Source organism: Phalacrocorax carbo, chromosome 1, assembly GCF_963921805.1.
Source record: "Phalacrocorax carbo chromosome 1, bPhaCar2.1, whole genome shotgun sequence".
Taxonomy (NCBI): Eukaryota; Metazoa; Chordata; class Aves; order Suliformes; family Phalacrocoracidae; genus Phalacrocorax; species Phalacrocorax carbo.
This window is the reverse complement of record NC_087513.1, coordinates 137,101,773-137,123,979: the sequence shown is the minus strand read 5'-3', so window position 1 is coordinate 137,123,979 and position 22,207 is coordinate 137,101,773. Positions and strand designations below refer to the sequence as shown.

General features: G+C 38.7%; 1 protein-coding gene across 4 annotated transcripts in view; it reads right to left on the bottom strand.

Annotated features, from left to right (window-relative positions):
- MID1 (midline 1) overlaps positions 1 to 22,207 on the bottom strand; it is a 255,745-nt gene that overhangs the window by 51,156 nt on the left and 182,382 nt on the right. For all 4 annotated transcript variants that reach the window (XM_064475584.1, XM_064475591.1, XM_064475568.1 and 1 more), the window contains exon 3: positions 7,279 to 7,374. In XM_064475584.1, the coding sequence (XP_064331654.1) occupies positions 7,279 to 7,374 (96 nt within the window). The remainder of the gene's footprint in view (positions 1 to 7,278; positions 7,375 to 22,207) is intronic.

Sequence of the window (22,207 nt, the reverse complement as noted above, 5' to 3'; positions counted from 1 at the left end):
TGGTCAGCTTTGTATGACTACAAAGGCCATTTGCTGCAGTTCAGACACCAGGATTTACACACAGGCTTTCCACCTAAATTTTCCTAATGAGAGCTTCTCAGTTTACTTGGGCCTCGATTGAAACAGTCCCAAATCCCAAGGAGTGAGTACCATGAAACTCAGTGAAAACAGAGTACCCACTGTTTTTTATTGACACAGACAAAGACTCTTTATTGTTACAGTGTCCTCGGGGAATCAGTCTGACAGCTGAGTTGTGATTTTGCTGGCCTGCAAGTAACAGAAATGCTGCATGTATCTTATAGAAAAACTGATTGAGACTTTCTGTCGCTAAATTTGAAGTTGTTCTCTTGCAGCTGAAGACTTATCAGAGACTAGAATTTTCCTTATTTATCATTTTCCTATTTGGCTTATTTCTTTTTGATCAGTCACGCAAAAAAATAGCAACAGCAGGATTTTCCAGGTGCTGCCACCTTCTTTTCATCACATTCACATGACTGTTGTTACACTCATTTAAAACATATCTGATATGTGTGAGTGTTCAGTATCTGTGCTGGTGAATAAAGGGTCTTTCACTATACCACTCTTTTTCTGGTGATTATATAACATGGCTATGAAAAACACTCTTTGACACACACAAAAACAAATTTTGACTGGGAACTTTATGCTGAGATTTAGCCTGCAGCAGATCTTTAAAAATGAGCTAGAAATGGAGCATTTGCATTACAAACAGAAAGCAAAGGATGCAGTAGTTTGAGGGTTACGCAGTTAGAGGAAAATGCCTTCCCGTCTTTACACAACCAAAAATGATTTTGCAGCAGTGTCCAGAATTTGCTTCCTATGACGTTTGGTGAATTGAAAACAAAACAAACAAACAGAAAGACCGAGATACAGATGTTATAAAACTGTCTACAAGCAAAACCTATTTCCTTTCCCCTCCCCCCTAGATAATTGCTCCAATTTTTTCTCCAGCTGAGTCCAGATTATGTTTCTGCATAACAGATGAGAGAAGCTTCATGGTATTGACTATATAACAGACGTTTAATCATATATTTCCTAGAAGAGATGAGAAAAAAGTCCAGAAACAATACTTAAATTACTTAGAAAAAAGTAACTGGCAAAAGAGGCTTATGTTCAAATTTGTGCCTTGCACCAATTTATGTCATGATCTAAAAGATGCTTGCGGAACCCTCATACATTCATAGAAGCAACATGGCTTGGAAACTATGACAAAGAAGCAAATTTGCTGTGACATAGCACTTTGTCAGCCAGAAAAAACCTGTGACACTAAAACCAAGGGGAGAACTTAAGCGCTTACAGCATTAAAACCTTCCCTGATTCAGCTGACAAGTGGCGAAATCCAGATCTGCTCGTAGCTGGCAAAGCCACAGGTCAGCATAGCAGGATGCTGCCCCCATTGCTGTGCCCGTGACCGGCACAGGGGAGGCGGCAGTGCTGCAGCGTGCAGGGGGGCAGGTAGAGGAGGTGGGCAAAGTCACCCCAGGGCACCGCCATCCTGATGCCCCTCCAGCACACGGTGGGAGGCAGGGAGACCTGGAGGTGGGTTAGTAAAGCCACGGGAATGCTATCACCCAGGGATTAACCCATATCACTATACCCTGGGCCTGTCAATTCCAATTTTACAACAGTGTTTTTGGAAGATTTGTCCAAGGCTCCTGCAGAAATCTTCAGATGTTTACACAAGCAATTTGTGTAGCACATTTGATAAGAGCGAATTACTGCAGCCTTGTTTCACCCAGTGGAACTGGATGCAGCTAGAGCCTCTTCTCCCTCAGCTGAGGTGGAGGGCTTGACCTAGGCTGTTAATTTATACTGAAGCATAAATACTTACATTACTTCCTTTTCCCTCAGTCATCTTTCCCCCATAACAGCTCCAGAACTAAGTAGCTGCTTTCACAGCATTCAGGAATGTTTTTATGGACTTTTAAAAGCCACATGCTGATTTAGCCACATGTGAGAGGGCTCTCTCACTGGGTGAATGTCCACAGAATTTAAAGATAAAATCCTCCAGGATAGTTTTTAATTCTTTTAAAAAAGTTTTCTACAGATACTAAGAGATGTGTGAATGCTGTGAACTCAGACTACAAATAAACATATTTCAGATTAGTAGCCATTTCTATTCCATTTTATCAGTTTGTAGAGAAAACTGTATTTTATCCTATGAATCAGTTCATCCTTTGATGCAGCCAAGCCTGCTGCCGTCCCTAAAGAGAGTGAGGAGCACAGCCGAATCACTGGGGCCAACCCAGAGAGCTGCCCCAAGCAAGAGCTGCTCTGCAGAAAGCATCCTGGCCAAAGGCGTGAGGTTGTAGATCTGCCATCGTCTCCAAGGAAGGAAAACAAAACTTTCCCAATTAACCGCCTTTGGACTTTCTGCAAAACCAAGAAATGACAGATGGGATTACAGAGTAAGGGAGAGTGGAAAGATGGAAAAATAAGTGTAAAACAAAAATCATGTTAGGGTTGTGTCTAAAATAGGAGTAAAAACAATGTGCCAGGATGCTCCTAACGAAACAGAAAGATTTGGGACAGAAAGGAGTCTTACAGTCTCAAGTGTTCACTTTTCAGGGTGTGGTTCCCGTTGAGAAAATGGGATTTTAAATATTAAGCGTTGCCATAGACTAAGTACTAGCACAGACTCTACTTCCATATCAGGCATGAAATCAGTCATTCAGATATTATAAAATGCTTAATAATATCTCTGCTGTACTTAAAGCAGTAAAGAATACAAGTTTGGCTTGATTTATTCGCAAAAGTTTCCCCATTGATATGCCCAGAACCACCCTCAGGAATGCAAGACTGGAAGTGGACTTCTTGAGTGTCCCAAAATCAGGCCCCCCATCAAGATAAAACCTGTCATAAATTGATAAACTCCATCTAAAAATAGGCCAGATTTATGCCTCTGTTGCTGTGATGAAAGGCAGCCCCAGATCCCCCCTCCCCAGCGGCTGGAAGGCATCCAGCTTCCAGATAATGAACATCCCTGATCAGTCCTTGCCTGCTCAAGTGAGTAAAAAGTGAAAACAACTCTCTTTCAGACAAGAATAAACATTAGTTTTAAAACACAAAATGATTGGGATTTGGCCTTTACTATCGATAAAGTTTCAGTTGCCTGATGCGAAGGATGTATGGATAGATAATTAATCTGCAGCGAAGTTGGTTGATGGGAAGCCGTTAACAGCTCACTTGGTTGATGAGAAACAGTGGCCCTGCGACAACATTTGGTTTGGCTGGCAAGGATTCATTTATTTGGAAGACACAGAGCATGTTTGTTGTTCATGTTCAGAAACATCAGCTTCTGCTCCATATCAAAAGCCAAAAAAGACATTGCTTTTTCATTTTTCATGTAATACTGATTTTCTTCTGTTTCTGATAGGACAACAGCTTTTAAAAATGTGTTTATTTCTAAAAATAAATGTTACTTATAATAAGTTTTTTTAAAAGTTTATATACACCTCAATAAAAACTTGGTAACTTTAACCCAAGGAATAATAATTTTCTTTCCTTTCTTGTTTTTCAAAGTTCAAATTATTTGTGAAACCCTTCTTTTTTTTTTTTAACTGGTTTTACATCCCCTGAAATCTAAATCAACAATAAAATAACACTATTAAAATAATTTAAAATTATGTAAGAAAAATCTAGATATGTAACAGCAGTTTTTACAGTGCACCACCTATATTTTTGCATGCTTACAAACTGTATACAATATATTCTACAGCATAATCTGTAATACTTTGTATCAAAAATAAAAATGAAAACATTTAATATAAAATTAACTGCTTGTTAGGTTTCAAACTTTGAGTTCATATGGCAACACTAACACAGTCATTGGAAACTTTTTCCTAATATTTTGTAATTTAAAATTTGTAACATTAATGTTACACCCAATATACTCTTTCCTTCATTTAGATCTCTGGCTTGGGGTGAAAGTCTGTCATGAAGAAGCACAAAGAATGAAAGCATACAGACTCTTTAAAAATCTGTCTAAGCCTCAGCTTCTCAATGTTGGAAATATTCACATCATATCTGAAGTTTTCACAGAGTTCTGAGAAAGAGAGATAGCTTTAGAGTTTACTTCCACATCCCCACTTGCCCGATTTCCAGCGTGGCCTAGGTCCAGGGTTTTGATTGAAGCTCATTTCTTAATATTTAGCTAATTTAAATGCTAATTAGACTAATTTGATGAATAAAACATGGTAGGAATTCATTAACAACTTTGCTGCTATTGCTTTATGTCTATAGAGAAATTTTCTAAAACAGGGCTCCAGGGACAGTAGCACATCTGTTACCAGTTGAAAGAGTTGGATTTTTTGTAATAGTAAACCTTAGAGTTGGTAATATATTGCAGGATTGCAGAGGAGATGGAGGAATGATTTTAAATTTTCCAGATCTAGCCCATCTTGGACATAGGCCACCAATGAAGAAGAGGTCTTATGCTGTCCTGGGCCCATCTGCTTCATGAGTTTTGCTCTGAGTTTTAACTATAGCGCAAGAAAACGTGCCTTGTCTCTGCCTCCCATTACCCACTACAGTCATTCCAGCTGATACTACAGTTGTTCTGCCCGACATTATTGCTGCCTGTAAAAGAGCTCAAACCGTACACCTCAAGTCTGATTCTGTGGATAGACTTTCATGGTTGTGTTAAGCCCCCTGAAGTCAGTGAGGCTCCACAGGGGTGGAGCAGATAGAAAAATGGATGAGAGGATCTCTTTAGAAGAACAGTCTTGGGTTTTTTTGTTTTGTGTTTGTGTTTTTTTGTTCGCTTTGTTTTTTGGGGGTGGGTTTTTGCTGTCTTTTTTTTCTGCAGCATGTGTCATTGCCACAGTCAACAAGGTACTTAAGCAGATGCCAAATTTTCAAGAAGTGACTTTGAATCTATTCACAAGCATAAGTTGCTCTTGAGCTTAATTAGGTCACTGAATTTTAGTCTGAAAAAAATACAAAAGAAGAAGTCCTATGGAGAACGTCCATGGGGCTCTATGAGGAAGAAGAAGAGCCTTCTCTAAAAACCAATTGCCTGTCTGCAGAGCTGGCAGCTGGCTATGTTACTGCAGTTTATGTCACAGCTACATTTCTCTTAAATTATATTCACATTTCAGAAGCTCTGGGTTAAGGCTACCACCTTCTCTCAAATTCCCCATGGCTATTCCCCAGGTAACACCAGTGAACAAACCTGTCTTCCTTTCACATACATAGACACCCATATTCAAAGTGGAATACCTTTTCTACACAACACTATTATTATTTAATGCTGCCTGTCTGTTGGGAACATACAGTGGGCCCTTGTCCTGTTTTTGGCTGGGATAGAATTAATTTTCCTCCTAGCAGCTGGTGTAGTGATGTGTTATGGATCTAGTATGAGGATAATGTTGATAACACACTGATGTTTTAGTTGTTGCTGGGTAGTGCTTACACTGAGTCAAAGACTTTTCAGCTTCCCGTGCTCTCCCGGGTGCACAACAAGCTGGGAGGGGAGGGGGCACAGCCGGGACAGCTGACCCAAACTGGCCAAAGGGATATTCCATACCATACGACGTCATTCTCAGTATATAAACTGGAGTGAATTGGCCAGAGGACAGCATTGCTGCTAGAGGACAGGCTGGGCAGTGGTAGGCTGGTGGTGAGCAATTACATTGTGCATTGCATATTTTGTATATTCTATTATTATAACTATTATGATTATTACTATCATTATTATTATTATTATCATCCCTTTCTTTTCTGTCCTATTAAACTGTCTTTATCTCAACCCACAAATTTAACTTTTTTCCATTTCTCTCCCCTATTCCTGAGTGAGTGAGCGGCTGTGTGGTGTTTAGCTGCCTGCTGGGTTAAAACACAACAGCCCTTCTCTAAATAAACGAGGCTGCTGCAGGAACTGCAGTGCAGTCAGAAGTAAAACGGTCTTATGCAGAAGCTTGTCAACAGACAGCATTGTAATGCAAACAAAAACTCAACCATTCTTCAAAGGGAAAATTAGTTTTCCTTGTAATCTGACTAGTAATTAGCTGTTCAACTGAAAATACCTTTTTTCTGTGATTAAGGCCTAAAGCTTGTTCCACTCTAAAGCAGTAGTATTTATGTTTTGCCAGCTCCTCTGATTCCTACCCCATTAACTTTCCCGTACCATCTTAAACTGAGTTTAGAACTTATGAAAACTGAGAGCACTGTAAATGGTGAACTTGGTGTATCTCAATGAATCCAGTGTATCTGTCAACAAGCACACGTGCCTCACGATGTTGAGCCTTTCCTAGTCTTCCAGTGTTTCTCAGCCACACTTACATGGAGGAGGGGGAGAATTGTTTTGTGTCTGGTGTGTCACCTGGGACTCATGGCTGAGACTGACAATGAGGAAAGCACTGGTGATAAAGTTTTGATGCCATGGGGATGTTTGCATTTACTGGCAAAAAGCATAAATTCATGTTGTCTTCTGCAAGTTTTTAATGATACGGAAGCTTTTTGTTCAAAGTGGTTTTGACTTTGTTGACCTGAATGCACTATATGGAACTGAAAAGGTCTCATACAGTGGCAAAAAGTAAAAGGAAAAGTTTTGTTAAAAAATAGTCCATTTTGGACTCCTACCTCTTTCTGTGTCAGCTCCCATAACCGAATTAGGCTGTGATTATTTTAATTTGCATGTAGAGCAGCAGCCTCCATGGGACCATCTGAAAAACCTCCCAGATTTGGGGGAAATACGGATTCAGGTCCCTCTCTGCTAAACATTTTCTGTGATAATCAAAGGGGAATACGTAACTGAGGCAACTCAAAGGCCTTTAGGCATCTTTCTTCTTCTGAAGATAGATATATTTCATGTATGACTTTTGAGCCCACATAGGTATTTATATACTTAATTCTGATGAAAAAACATAATCAGTGGCTGATAGAAACCTAAATATCATTGTGGATCTGAGTGTTACTATTTTTTTGCCTTAGTTTTCCACCTGCAAATATTACTCTACCTCACAAAGGACCCCAAAAGATATACACGTTACAGACAGTGAGTGATGTGCTCAAGTATAGCAGTGGTGGGGCCTTACAAACATATCATCATTAAAAGGGTATAAGAAGGAATGGGAAAGATGTCATCTGTATTGAGAATACTGTTTATCAGCAAAAAAGCTCCAAATGAGTTTACCACTATTTTAATTTAGTTCTGCCCTTGGTTTTTTTGTTGTTGTTGTTGTTTAAACTTCTGTTCCTGAATGCTAGAAGTGAATGTAATTAAGTTTACAAGTATTTCAGGTGGAGGTCAGTACTCACTTCTACGTGTTGACAGGTCTGAATGAGTTTCGCCAAAAGTGTTTCCAGTTCAGTATTCCTCTTAATAAGGTTGGTGAGGTTACTCTCCAAATTTTGCTGTCAAAAAGAAAGAAAAGAACACATCAGTATTTTGAGGAATTTAATGTTTAGGTGAACAGTTGAAAAATCGATATTTTTTCAGGATCTGAATTTGTAATTATACACGTATGAACATGAGACTTTCATTTTGATACGGTCTATTAAATGTTTTGTCTATGCATGAAGTATGGAAAGACAAGAGAGCAAAAAAGTTCAAGATAAGAGCTAGTTCTAGAAAATAGAGTTTCGAAGGACCTACTAAAAATTAGATTAAGCAGTTTAAGTCAGGGGGAAAAAAGGAGTAATGGGAACAGCAGGGAGGCTAAAAACGTTTCACCAAAAAAAGTGGTTTATTTTGGCTGAGAACACTTTGGACTCCTTTTTTTCTGCTCTCAGTCTAACATCTGAATTTAAAAGCCTGTTGCTAACTGAGGTCTCCAAGTATGTGCCCCTTTGGCACTGCATTTGTAAGGACCCAGTAGATGGGTCAACACTTTCTTCTTGGGATTCATAGTGCTGGGGAGGGATTGATGTAATTGATTTAATTCCCTAGTTCAATAGATTTATATTTTTAAATAAATAATTCTAAAGAAAAACATCCTTTCTACGCATAAGAATGACATATATACTTACAGGTTGTGCCTTTACTAATTACTCTTAAGAGAGAATTTGTGGCTTATGTCTGTGTTTATCAACTGATTATGGCTGCAATAAATATCTGCAACTGTGGGAGATCAGAGTGCTTTTCAGCTTCCACATCTGAGGCCACACCCTGGCCACTGTGCAACTGCATGTCAGATTTCCCTCCGTATCCACAGGAAGGAAATCCAAGCACATGAGGACAAGGAGGTCTGTGACGGCTGTGACCCACTCCTTAGTCTGGCTGCCCTGGGACCAGGACCCTACCGTGCACTGTGGAATTTGCAACTATCAGCTCCTTGCTTTTTACTACACATTTTGAGATAGCTGCTGTTTTACATGAAATCCCATCTTCAGGAAACACACGGGCATGAAAACATCCTAGCTTTGCAATAAATGCAGTTTCCACAGAGAGGAAAGAACTCTGTAAATACAACTTGAGTACATAAAAAAGGAGAAGAAAAATAAGAAGTAAGCCATTAAAGAGAGTCCTGACTCTAAACACTCATTTATTTCAGTAACTTCAGGGGCATATATTTCATTTTGAAAGTCCTGGGAGCTGCTGGCATGACAAACTGTTCCTCATAGTTATTCACCTATGTAAGTGTGTGAGACTAGTCCCTTGCTTAGTATTCCTGACAGGCTGACAGTCCCTGCCTTTTAATTGTACTTTGTCCTATGAGCAGTCCCCAGTATCTAGGAAATACTGAACAAGAACACCAGAACTGGGCCCCGTGCTTCTCTCCTCACAAGGGCTGTAGTGTCTCTGCAGAGCTCTCATTAATTTCATCCCTCCTCATCTTTTATTAATGGGCTTCTTTTCTGCACACTACTGGCTTCCCCCCAGTGTATCCATTCCACCACTTAAGTCGCTTCAGCTACCATGAACTCACCTGAGTTCTCTCATCCTTCCCTCCCCCCCCCCCCCCACCTCTGTACATGCATTTAATGTGCGTGTGTGTTTTGTGTTTTCTGGTGCTATTACTCTCTGTCTATTTCATGCTGGTTCAAAACAATTTGTTCCTTGCCCTCCCTTTCTGCAGCCACACAGTCTCCTTACTCCTTCTTGCATATTGGCTACAAACAAATGAAACTGATAGTATTTCACTGCTGAACCCTACGTTCTTTGGCATTTACCAGGGCTCATGCAGTCAGTCCTGTTCCATTAAAGATAGCACAGGATTTTGACGGCTTTACGTATGTAAGCTTTCCAAGAAGCGTGATGGGTGTTTGAAGTACATAATTTTGGCATTTTCTTCCCAGCAAGCCATGCATATCATGTATCACAAGCTCTGGCTGTAAAAATACCTTCTACACTGCATTTATTTTATAGACCATTAAAACAAAGAGTAACAAGATCGGGCATTCTTTACTGAACAGTTTGAGCTGTATCTTGTATTTCCATAAGCTGTACTGTGAATGATCATTTAATTGCAAAGGCATGTTTGCTGTGCTCTTAGGTGTCCCTTTGTAGAGCTGAGACTCATATGCAAAGTCAAAATACCATATACAGTTACAGTATCAGATAACATTCGTCTTTAAACCCCAGTTTGTTAAGGGTGGGGTCCAAATATGCATATACTCTTGAAAGGACATCTGTATACCTTCTTATTGTCCATATATTCATTTTGTACGTGTTCTAATATTTTATACCAAAAGATTTAAAATGAAAAATGTAAATTCTTGATTGGTATTGCCTAATTTCAAACTTATTATTGGACACAGTAAATGAAGTTGGGACCTTGACACACTATGAAGAAAAAAGTTCTCAAAGCTTTTACGGACTACTGCATTGATTTTCAAAAACCTGAAAGGGTCTTGACCTAAGGCCATTAATATGTGAAGAATAAGTATTTTTCTCTGAAACAGAAATTTATTTACTCATAGATTATATATAGATTATTATTATATTCAGGATATTTTAAAATCCTACATAAAGAACAAAATTTTAGAATAAGTTCTTTATCCAGTGAATATAAACATAAACTCATGTATATTATTATGGTTTCACGCAGGCCTCCTAGTGTCCTCTGCATCTCCTGATTGTGAAGATGGAGGATAACTACAAAACAAGCGAGTTGCTCTACAAAAATTAGAGTTAATGCATTCCTGTATTCTAGCTCCTCAAACTGTGTCATTTTCAAACAGGAAAGCCAAATTTTGTTTCTTTACAGTTTGGTATGCAAGAGATTGGGGTTTTTTTAAGTCAAGAAGTATCAGAATTTTGATAAACTTCTGTTGAAGAACATCAGTTTATGTTTAATGCTTTACTAAATAGCAAAAGCCTGGCAGCTTCTTTCTGAAATTAATGTCAATCTTTTCAGTTCCACTAGGGTAGGTACTGAAAGCAAGCTCTTAAAACTGGCCTGAACTGAAAGTTTTAAAGGTCACAAAACTCTACCAATTCTTGCAGTATGTTTACCCAGATTTTCTCTTGGCAGTATCTTCCTCTAGTTCTTTCACCTATTCCATTCCCATATGGACCATGGTACCTCTTTGGCTACCACATGATAGTAAGTAACAGAAGTGGAGTTCAAGCCCTGCACTCTTTCTTTACTCTGCTTAGGGGGAACTGGAAAGGGCCATAAAGCCTTTTAAATTTCAGAAGTAGTTTAACTTGCTCACAGACTTTCCATAGTGTCACAAACTCATTTCACATCCATATCTGAAAATTCCCAGGTTGCGTAAAATTTCAACACTAAATTTGGAGCTCTGGCCATCTTGAAAAATTGATGCAGTGCTGTAGACCAGAATTTCTAGGAGAGTGAATTGTAGCCAGGCTTTAAATCTGGAGAAAGTGTGCTCCTATACTGTGATGAGTATATGTGAAAATGAGTGGCAGAATAAGCTTACTCAAAGTATCTTCCTTCCTCGCACCTAATGTTCTACTGCCATTCTCTTAGGTGAACCAAATTACAACTATATTTTTGGAAATGTTCTAGATAAATCATAATTTCTTAAATATTTCCACCTGCCTTTCCTTGTCTTTTTTTTGTCACTTGCCAATTTTCGTCATTACCTGTCTATTAAAAACTGATTGTAGAAATGCAGGGATTGGTATTTAAAAGAAGGACAATAGCTGTTGTACATTTGCTCTGTGAACAGGCTTCATGCACGTTAACTCAGTGGATGCAAACTGCTCTCAAAAACCAAAAACCAGGCCGAATGCTTCCTGACGTAGCCTGAATGCTGCAGACCTAGCCCAAGATCTCGACATTCCATGTGTGCTTTGCAACTATTTCTACAATATCAAGAATTTCTACAAAATAAGAATGCTTACTGTCCATTTAGCATGGTCTGACAACTATTCAACATAGATATTCCTATGATCTTGGGACAAATCCAAGTAGATGGAATCACAGACCAGTAATTGAAAAGGACAGTTGAGGATGATGTTTCATTTTGACTCTGCATGCCTATAAAATGACATGATTCAGGAACTGGAGTCTGAAATTGGGAAAATTAATGCTGAAAATCAGAGATAGGCAACTCAGGACTGGATGCCTTCTTTAAGCTGCTGTCTAGCTCATGATGAAGTCATGATCCTGTTGCAGTAACGATTGCATGAGACTTGTGCTCTGATTGAGGTGGGAGGTCAGACTAGCTGATCATAATGGTCTCTTCTGGCCTTTAAATCTATCACTCTATGAAAACCAAATGTGAACCCATGCCCTTTGCCAAATTAACAGTCTCACGCAATGCATTGCTTGTCTAAAATAGGAAGGTAGCACAAACAGATAGTTCTAAGCTACTATATGGGTTGAAAATGCTGTCAAAATAAATTAATGTAAGCTTCTGAAGAAGAAAAATGCTGACTTGTGTGCTCCTGCCTTATGTCACAGCAGAGAAAACAAAAACATCCTGGAGATATTCTTCTCAGAGGCATTTTCCTGGTCCATACAAAATGTCTGTTGAAAGGGCCACAAGATAAAACATACAGCTATTAGCTACAATGAGATTTTAAATTCCATTTGAAATAAAGCCACTGCCTTTTTTCTCATAAAAAATATTCTTTTTCCTGCCATCGTTAAATATAAGTACGCATTGCCCACTCACTGCTCACTGGAAGGTTTTGAGAACCAACCCACTGAAACTGCAGGATGTGCTAAGACTCACACACTGCGGGGCAGTACTTTGTAACAACAGCCTTGCTTACCATTTACATCAAATCCATCATGATCAAAGCCCTTTGCCAGCAAACGTTGACAGCACTTTACATTTCCTTTACTCGTGGTGTAGAACTGACCAGGGCAAGACATATTTTGAGGCTACCTCCTGGTTTAAAGAAGAAAACAACTTTGGAGAGCCTTCTGGGCTTATCAAAGCCCTGCATAGCAGAAATTAGGTTAAGTAATAACATAAGTTTCATGAGAACCGCACCCATCCTCCCATCACCTCTTTACAAATGGTCAAACTGAAACAGAGGTTATATATTTTCGGTTAAAGCACGTAAGCAAAAGCCACACAGTTACACTGCAGTAAAATGGAGATGAGGAATAAAACGCCACAAAGCAGAAGTGTGATCGTATCCTAACTTACTCAAGCTAGCAAGGCAACCAGAGCGGTGCTGACATGGCAGGTCACTCTTTAGTACATGCAGGCTGGCTGGAGATCATAAATATACACTCTGTCACTAACATAGTCCATGCAATCACATCTTCACTGCAACTGTTTTCCTCCTAACCCGAAGAAGTTATGCTTGCATGTGCTCCAGTTACGCTTCCACCTCGTCGTGGTGACATACCCTATGAACTAGGCCTGTTGCCTCCAGGACTTGTGTCTAGCTTATTAAAAAGGTTGCCAATCAATTCCAGAAGAGCTGCCAGAATACCAAGCATGGTTTTGAGCCAGGTTTTGGGTGTATGCAAGTTTAGTGTTTCCTTTGGTGTTCTTTATTTAAATGGACATGCCAGGTGCACATGGAAAAACTTAAGCTAATTTTTATTCTATGTACTTGCCCTGAAACAGATGACTACTCTTCCGTAGGATACACATGCTCGACCCCGTATTTCTCCAGCCAGAGAATGGTAACATTTGCGGTTAATAGGAATGATTGACCTCAAGTCTCAAATGTGCAGAGCTTGACAACTGCACTCCACATTTCTATGTGAAAAGAAATAACAGCAATGATGTTGATACACTCCTGGGGACTAAGACGTTTACCTCAAGTGATTACAGTATATCACAAGGAAAGACCCATGAGATACTGTTCTGTTAATTAATTGTCCAGGACTATTTTTATTAGAAGTGCAATAAAAATAGCTTCATTTGAGGCCACTATGACTTAAATGTTGTTAACTAAGTTGGGCTTATTTCCATATTTCATAGGAATGTCACTTATTCTTTTTATTAACCCTTATTTAAAATGGGGCATTGTGAAAATTAAAGGAAAACCAAGCATTTCAGGTTCTTGACCACATAAAATCTTTACTAACTGAGAGGACAATATCCTAGGGAAAACCTACAATTGCTCTCTCACTTTTCCGCAAAGCCACATTCTCAAATATACCATGGGTGCCTGCCACTTGCAGCCATGGCTCTGCCCTTTGATTTAACTACAATAATCGACCTTGTGAGTTGCTTTGCTGCCATGCTCTTTAGCCTTCCTTCACTGCTTCTTCTCCCTTCCTCAGACTATAAGAGAAATTTCACAGCTGGGGCCTCTGAGAAAAAAGGTCAGAACAAGAGCCATAGTACACTATAACAAAAGTTTTTCCTTTGATGTGCAGCACTAAGTTTGGGAAAGAAACAATATATAGAGTTAAAAACTATTCTGCCTGTGACAGGGACCATGACTACCAAGAACACAGGCTGATGGAAATGACACTGCTTATTTTTTTTCAATATTATAATGTGAAATGAACATACAAAAAAATGAAAAGGAAATACCATTTTCTTTTAAACAGAGAAAATTTGTTTTCTCAGGGCATTCAAACATGTTATAAAAAATTTGTCCCTGTTTAGACAGTGACAAAATTGAATATAGGACAAGTAATTGTTTTTAAAGATTCCCTTTTCAATCAAACTATTATAAGATATCAAAATGTTGGCTTGGCTGGGATCTGGGGGGTTGGTGCAGCATTATTTCTAATGAATCATTAATCAGAGAAGGACTAGAATAATGATCAGGAATCAAGGCTGAAGAAAGACTAGATTAAGCATTTGACTAAATTAAAACCCAAAACCAGTCTTGGACTGTTATATGAGCTAATATTTGTGGCCCAAATATATTTGATTTTTTTTTCCCCCCGCTTCAATGCAGTAGTCAAACTGGAAGATGAAGTGTTAAAAAAGCACATTTAAAGCATGTCATTAAAGACTTACTGAGGAGAGCTAGACGATTCATAAGCTCATTCTTTTCCCCATGGGCTAATCCAGTGCAATGAAGAGGGTTAAGGAGAACTTGAACTGTTGCAAAGCTGCCCTGCAGTATCCTGGCTGCATCTACTTCCGAACTCCCAGGACATGAAACGTACATAAAACAAGATGTTCAACAAGAGCTCCTGCTCATGAGATGCCTAATCTAACATTGCACAAGCAAGACCTGGGAAGTATTCATTCCAAAAACTGAAGTTCTGCATTTTGCACATAAAAAATGACAGACATTCATAGGAAGAGAAAGCAAAAAGCTCATCTAAAGAACCACGATTTATGCAGTGTTATTAAAGTCCTGGCTTCTACAGATGACTGCCTAAATATTTCTGTAAGTTTGTATTTTATTTAAGAGGTTGCATTATCGAAAAATCTGGTTTTAATCAGTCAGTACATATTACTGCATTTTGCGGTTGAAAAATTCCATCTTATCTAACCAGGTATGTATGAAACGCAATTCAGTATTATGCAGAACTGGCAGATTAGAAAGGACAGCTAGATAGGTGAGGAGTAGAGGTCAACATAGTGATTTGGTCTGTGTTAGGTAGCAGACCATTGGAACTGTCACAAACCTAATTCAGCTCTTTCTGCTGGCCTGTAACAAAGCTGCCATTTGAGGCAGCTGCATTTATGTTTCTCAGTATGGCAAACAGCGCTTTGAAGGACATCTATAGATTGCCCTCCTGAGGATATTAATTGTCCATCCAGAGAACAAAGCTGGAAGCCCATCTCCTGGCACAGCTGGAAGGACTGGGATGCCCAGGGCGCACACTGGCTTTGTCTGCTACTGGTGCAGCAACTAGCAGTTGGGCTAAACAGAGCACCAGACGGAATTTATTCAAGAAATGGGAGTGACATTCTGTGCAGTTCCTCTACAGAGAGGAAACAGGTGCATCTGTGAACACAATATATTCCCAGCTGTTGCTCTGGCAGCATATTGGGAGCCATACAGGCACCATCGGTAAGCCCAAGTTAAGCCAGAGCACAGAGTCTCTTTTGGAAAATGCTGATCCACTGTCCAACGGCATGGTACATGAGGCAAGCGTCAGCCGAAAAGACCCAACTCTGACTTAGGGTAAATCGTACTAAACAAAGCCCCACTTACAATTATGTTTTATGGTATTCTTTTGTGTTTACAGACTCTCCAGGATTTTGCTGAGAAGTACCCTGTGAGCAAATTCTTTCACTGTGGAGCGCTCTGGTTTTGCGCCACTGGAGTCATTGAGTGGCTCTGCCTTTTCCTTCCACTGAATAGGCTCCAGTTGCAAGAGGCTACTCGCAATAAAAAAGCTGGCATCTGTCCAGTTTAATGCTCATTCTGGCACATGCTTATTGTCTTGCTGCCCACATTTAGAGCTTGGTCTAGACAGAAGTGTAAATCTCTCTGTTTTCTTCTCTTCATTTGCTGTATTTCCTATTCAGTATACTAAACCCCTCTACTATATTGAGTAAATGCCCCAAAAGAAGTTTGACATGGTGAACTTGAGTTACTCACATTTTTAAAGTTTAGGCATGCTTACGTACTTTTTTGAAAAGAAGGCTTAAACATTAATCTCAAATACTTGTCAATATGGCCCGATAACATAATTTTTCAGTATTTTTCTGTACAAAGCTTTTGACCAAACACCAGATCTTGAATTTAGGAGTTAGGGAAATAATTATTCTTGATTCATATTTCAGCTACAGAGTTGTTATTATATTGAAATCTTTGACTTTCCAAGTTGCTATGGATAAAACCACAGAAAAATGTTAAATAATCTTAGTGCAATTACATACTTACGGACTTATTAAAATAATATGATGGTGATGAGCTAAGTTTAAACTCAGTTATGAGTATAAATAGCAAGGTAGGGATTATGATTTGGAATCAGATTTTGTTTCATATTTCTGTCATACTTAGGTGAAATTTCTGTTCTGACCTGCCTAGCCCTTATTGCCAATACACCATCAGAGATCAACTCCAGATTTCAAATTCATGAACCAACAAGAAAAAACCCAACACCAAAAAACCCCAACACCAAAAAAGACAATAACTAATAACTAAGACAATAACTAAACCAAACCACCACCAACAAAAAAAATAGGAGCTTTTGGCTGGAAAACAATGTTCAGGTGTGAGTATAATTTAAATATCGACCCACTGGAAAAATAACCACAACAAAAATAGCACTTCCTTTTTGCCTTGTATTTGCGACTGATAAATCAAAGAAAAGCATACCAAAGAAATAGTCAGCAGGCAGAAGTATCATCCTCCACCATTTAATGTCCAACACTAAAAGCTATTCCTTCCCTTACCTCACCAGTTGACCCAACTCCATTCCCAGACATCCCAATCTCCCTCACCACTCTTACCTCCAAAACACCTATGTATTTTGCCCTTTTTCCTTTGATCACACTGTGACCTGCCCACTTGCTGCTACAATGTACCCCTCACCTCCTGCTAGATTTTATGAACCTGAGTTGAACCCAGTTGCTGGCTCTTGCTTTGCCAGCAGTGCACTGTGCCAACAGTTTCTGGGTGGAAGGTCTGAAAGTCACTTAGATGCTCAAGAAAATGCGCAGGGGATGAGGGGTGTGTTCTACAGCCAGGGGAGCACCCAAAGAAAGAATTCCTTTCCTTCCCCTGCTAAGAAATTCTTTTTCAGTTCCTATTGGAGTGCACATTCACTCAGATTAAAATGCAATAATCAGTTCAATGTTAAACCGACTATCATTTGAGGGACCAATAATTGAAGGACAGATTAATATTTAATAGTCCTCTAAAATGTATATGGAATGGTTAAAAACAGCAAACCAAAAGCAAATGTCCCACGTGGAGGCCACAGCAGACTTGAGTATTTCACTTATTTCAGCATTGCAGGTAATAACAGATGTGTTTAATTTTACTAATATGAACTAATCAATTAGAATGAACTAATGAATTGTTCATACTAATATGAACAATTGCATGAGGATACTTCAAAGTAGTGAATTTGAGCTCAGGAAGGCATATTTGCACGATTGTGGACCAAGTACCCTTGTAGTTTATTTTTACTATGTTCCTATGATAATAAATCATTCGCAGCATGCCAAACCATAAACATAACTCGAGCCAGTTCTACTTCATCAATATTTGAGGTCCCATCATTATACTCCAAACATTATTTTCCATTTGTTGCTTCAGTTTACACACAGCTTGAAAGCATATACGAGGTGAAACTTGTCGGTAACAATCAGTGGATTGTGACAATATGTTCCTAGTAGCGCCACGGAACTCTGGTCTCTCAAGACATTTAAAACATACCATCAAAAATGTAAAATTCTGCTGTAGTTTGGCAAGGAGATAGATCACACCATATGAAATCAAAGAATATTTTTAGAAAAAAAGTATAAATAGAAGCCCAAATATGTGCACCTGTAAGATTTCACACTCTGCACAGGCACAAGCTTATCTATCACTGTTTCAATTTCTAACACATAATTTTGTGCTTCAGCTTCTGGGTTGAAACCTTCTCTGTTTTCTTGATATTTCAGATTCTCAGCTGAAAGACAGAACACTCAGGAAAGATCTACGTGTTGTCTTCACAAGAGAACTGGAACAATTAATAAGAGATCCACATATTCTAATAGCAAGAGGCTTTCAACATTTTACTAATAAAATCAGGACAAGAAGCTTTGTCTTTGATGTCAACATTAAACATCCAAATTTGCAGTAGTAAATTTGGTAAATCGGCATCAGAAAAGAGAGCATTTAATGCGTAGAAAACTAAAGCAATATTTAAGTACATACATATCTTAGAATTTCGTAAATGTCTGATTAAGAAAAAGAAGTGTGAATAACAATAAACCATCTGGATCCGCAATCCCTTCACATAACACATATCACATAGCACAGCAAGTGATATGTATAACCCAACTCATCTTTAAAACCTTAGAAACTTTAGAATATTCAAGATAATTTTAAAGTGCCATTTTCCTGTTACCTCTTCCTCCAGAATACCAACTTCAGAACTGATGGTCCCCTAGAGGAACTCATGCACGAGTAATGAAGCCTTGTAACTTACCTTTGAAAGATATACAAAGAATCTTAGACCCTTTCATCTTATCCAGTCCAGCATATCTAAATTAAAGATGCAGAACTGAGCTAGTCTTACATGGCCTGCTGATAGTCTTCGCATGAGGTGGGCTAACAGTAGGAAAGTATAGAATCAGCCTGCCTGAACCCTCCCATACAGTACTGGCCACTTTTCTGTAACCATTTATCATGACAGGCATTCAGGTATTGAAAAATACACGTGCTTCCATTTTGGTGGAAAAAAAAAAAAAGCAATTTAGAGAGATGTGCAAATCTAATTATTCCTGGAGAAAGAGAGAGGGAGATCTTAACATTTCATTTGACACATTTAGATAACATGATCAATTTACACAGACTTCTTCCGGACAAATTATTCATTTGCTTTATCACAGCCTTTGAAGTTTTCCCTACTATCAAGGCTGACAAACTTTTTCCACTGAAAACATGAGCCAATACTGATTAAATACGTATGCTTTTCATGGCACTTTGGGAAGATATAAAAACTGTAAAGCCTCAGGAAGTATTTATTTGGGGACTTTAATTAACTAATTTTGATTTTGATCGCAGACAAAGTTTTCTTTGAAGACAAGATACGGACTTGATTCATCCAGTACATTACTTCAGGTTTGTATTTTTAACATCATTGTTTCTGAGAAACACCTTCTCTTTAGCTGTATGAAACAGACACAAGCATGCATTTACATAGGTACTCATACATGCTCTGTAATGCGGAAAAAATAAGTTATGCCATGTGCAAATGGTGTAGAAGGAGAACACAGTCTCTTCTGGTGTTTCTGTGCATGATTAACAACAGCATTTTGAGGTCATACAACGCTGACTGAGGGCTGAGCCTGATTTCATACGCTCAACGGTTTTTAAAACACCCCATGAAAATATAGTTCTCCGATTTCCCTTGTTCTTTTCCTTGACTCAAGGAGTTAGGTTTGACTGAAGGAGTTAGGTCTTTACTCCCTGGCAAAGAGAAGGCTCAGGGAGGACCTCATCACAGTATTCCTGTATTTAAAGGGCAGCTACAAAGAGGACAGAGGCTCTCTCCTCACAAGAAGCTACAGGAAGAAGGGGCAACGGGTACAAGCTGCACTGGGAGAAGTTTCATCTTGATGTAAGAACTTCTTTACAGTGGGAACAATCATTCACTGTAACAGCCTCCCCAGGGACGTGGTAGACTCCTCATCACTGGAGTTTTTCAAGACGCAATCGAACAGATAGTCTACATAACCTCGTCTAGGCTCCCTTTCCCATGAAAATTTGGACCAGATCATCTTCTGAGGTGCCTTCCAACTTAGGCAATCATACAATCAATTGTATGATCGATGATTTACTAAGTACTTTTTAAGAGCTGTATCTATAATTGAAGCATTCCTCGAAGTGTGGCTCTGTGTGTGTGTGCATGCGTACACGTATGGGTGTGTTTTAGAAAATTCTATGGTGAAATCAACTTGCAGGTTAGCCTGGGCTTTTATTTTATCTTACTGGACTCCATGCCTGTATTTTGAGCTGATTTGCCCAGTTTGAGCTGATTTCAATCATGCAACTCTTTCCTGATTTTGAACATTATAGGGTCACTAACAGTCAAAAGTGAGTTATATATGAGAGAGAAGAACTGACTTCTGTCTAACTCCTACTGGCCTGGTCCACTCTTTCCCATACTGCCAGTAAGTTGGAAGGTAAAGCCTGGCAATGCTTCTCAAACCTCAGGACGTCATGCTCTCCCAGACTGAGGGGCTTTGATTCCTCCATTCTGCACGCACGCCTGTTTGCCCCATGCATAAACATGCAAGTCTACAAGATGGCCAAGAAAATAATTGTGCAAATAGCTGGGGAGGTGCCAGGAGCAGTATGCCATATACTGCCCGCATAACTGATGTTGTGAGCGGCTCTCTTTTCCTAATTGCTCCACTGTTTCTAGAAGTGTTTTATATATTTTGCAGTTACACTGTGACAGGAAAAGCAAGTTGGCATTGGTAAGCCTTTCAGTTTTTTGTAACTCTTCATGCAGGATATGGGAATTACATCTGGGAAATTGCATATTGTAGATAATATTATTGAATATTGAAATGACAGCTCCATTAACTTTCTTTTTTTTTTTGTTTCTGCCAGAATGGCTCCTATTCCACATACTTACAGGAAAAATCTAGCTTTTACCCAGGATTTGTTAATTAATCAGGATCGTATTCTACTTTACAGTTCAATATCTCAGGGGCTTTTTTATTTTCATAATAATGTATTTGTTCCGAAAGCTAACAGCAACTCAAATCATGCAATGTCTTTGTTTCTATAGTAACCACTTTGATTCAACTGAAACATATGAAACGCCAAATACATGAGGTCTTAAAATGCCTTAAATTAGTCGTTTAAGTAATTAAATAGAAATGGATAAAACCAGTTCTCTTAATAGAGATAAAACAGTAATAGTGAATACTTTGTACTTTCCCTCTATGAATTTCAACTACTTTTACAAGAGAGAAACATTATGATCCTTATTTTACAGATTATTCGGTTTCCCTAAGATCAAATGCCTTTAATCCAAAACCCACTGAAGGCCATACTGATTTTTCTACCAAGTCAGTGGGTTTTGAATGAGATTCATCAGAAGCCTGTAAAGCTAAGAAGGTCCCTCCTGTCACAGATGCTATGTGCTGGTAACATGTCCTTGCACAGACAAGTAATCTGGGCACTCAAGATATTGATTAATTATTACTTCGTTGTCAGAGTAGTGTTGGTATATTTGATATCACGCTATGGTTCAAGAAACATATACGTGATTATCAATGACAACAAAAGCAATGACTCAAAGATGCCTAGCTTTGACATAACAGAGGTACATTGCCCTTGCCACAGCCCGTTCATATATGATCAAAGTGAAAACTTACCAAATAAACATTCCCAATTCAAACTTCTAAAACTAGCACATCAGAAACATTTTATGAAAAATTATTGTCTTGCTGCTGAATGTCATTTTGAAACTGCGTGTCTGAGAACGGAGATTTCAGTAGTTCCTGACCTTTAAGGCTGTACATTCCCATCACTAAACATGCACTGTGGTATGTCTCCAGTGTATGACATTGGCTGCTGGATGTTTTTCAAACTAAAAAGAAGTCTGGTTTGTTTCATTTTGCAGAGTACTCTACAGATACCTTCAGAGATGTCTTAGGTACAAATGAAATTTGTACATCAAAACCATTTTTGAGACTTAGGGCCAAACAACTAGCACTAAAATCAAATGAGAATGAAGGAAAATGAAATCACTGTAAAAGCGATGCATCTAATAGCACAACACAGTGATTTTCTGTAAAGAAACACTGTACTTGGTAAAACAGCTGTTCACCCTGACACCTGTGGAAAAGGCCCTGCGGATTCTGGTGGACAACAAGTTGACCATGTGCTCTCATGGCAAAGTTGGCTTATTTCATCTTGAAGGTGGTCAAATGCTGGAGCTGGTTGCCCAACGAGACTGTGGGGTCCCATCCTTGAAGATATTCAAAATAGTTAGCCCCTAAGCAACCTGCCCTCATTGTGCAGGGGGCTGGACTAGATAACTTCCAGAAGTCCCTTCTAAATTAATTTATTCTGTAATTCTGTAATTAAGATTATTGTCTTCATAAAACATAAATTTTACAAAAATTGTGAAAATCTGAAGATCTTTTGAGATAGATATTTGAGCCTTAAATAATTTTTATATAAAGAACTTAATGAAGTATATTTATTTAGAAGCTTTCTTGTATATTATCATTCACCAGAGCTACAAGATCTATAATATCCAAA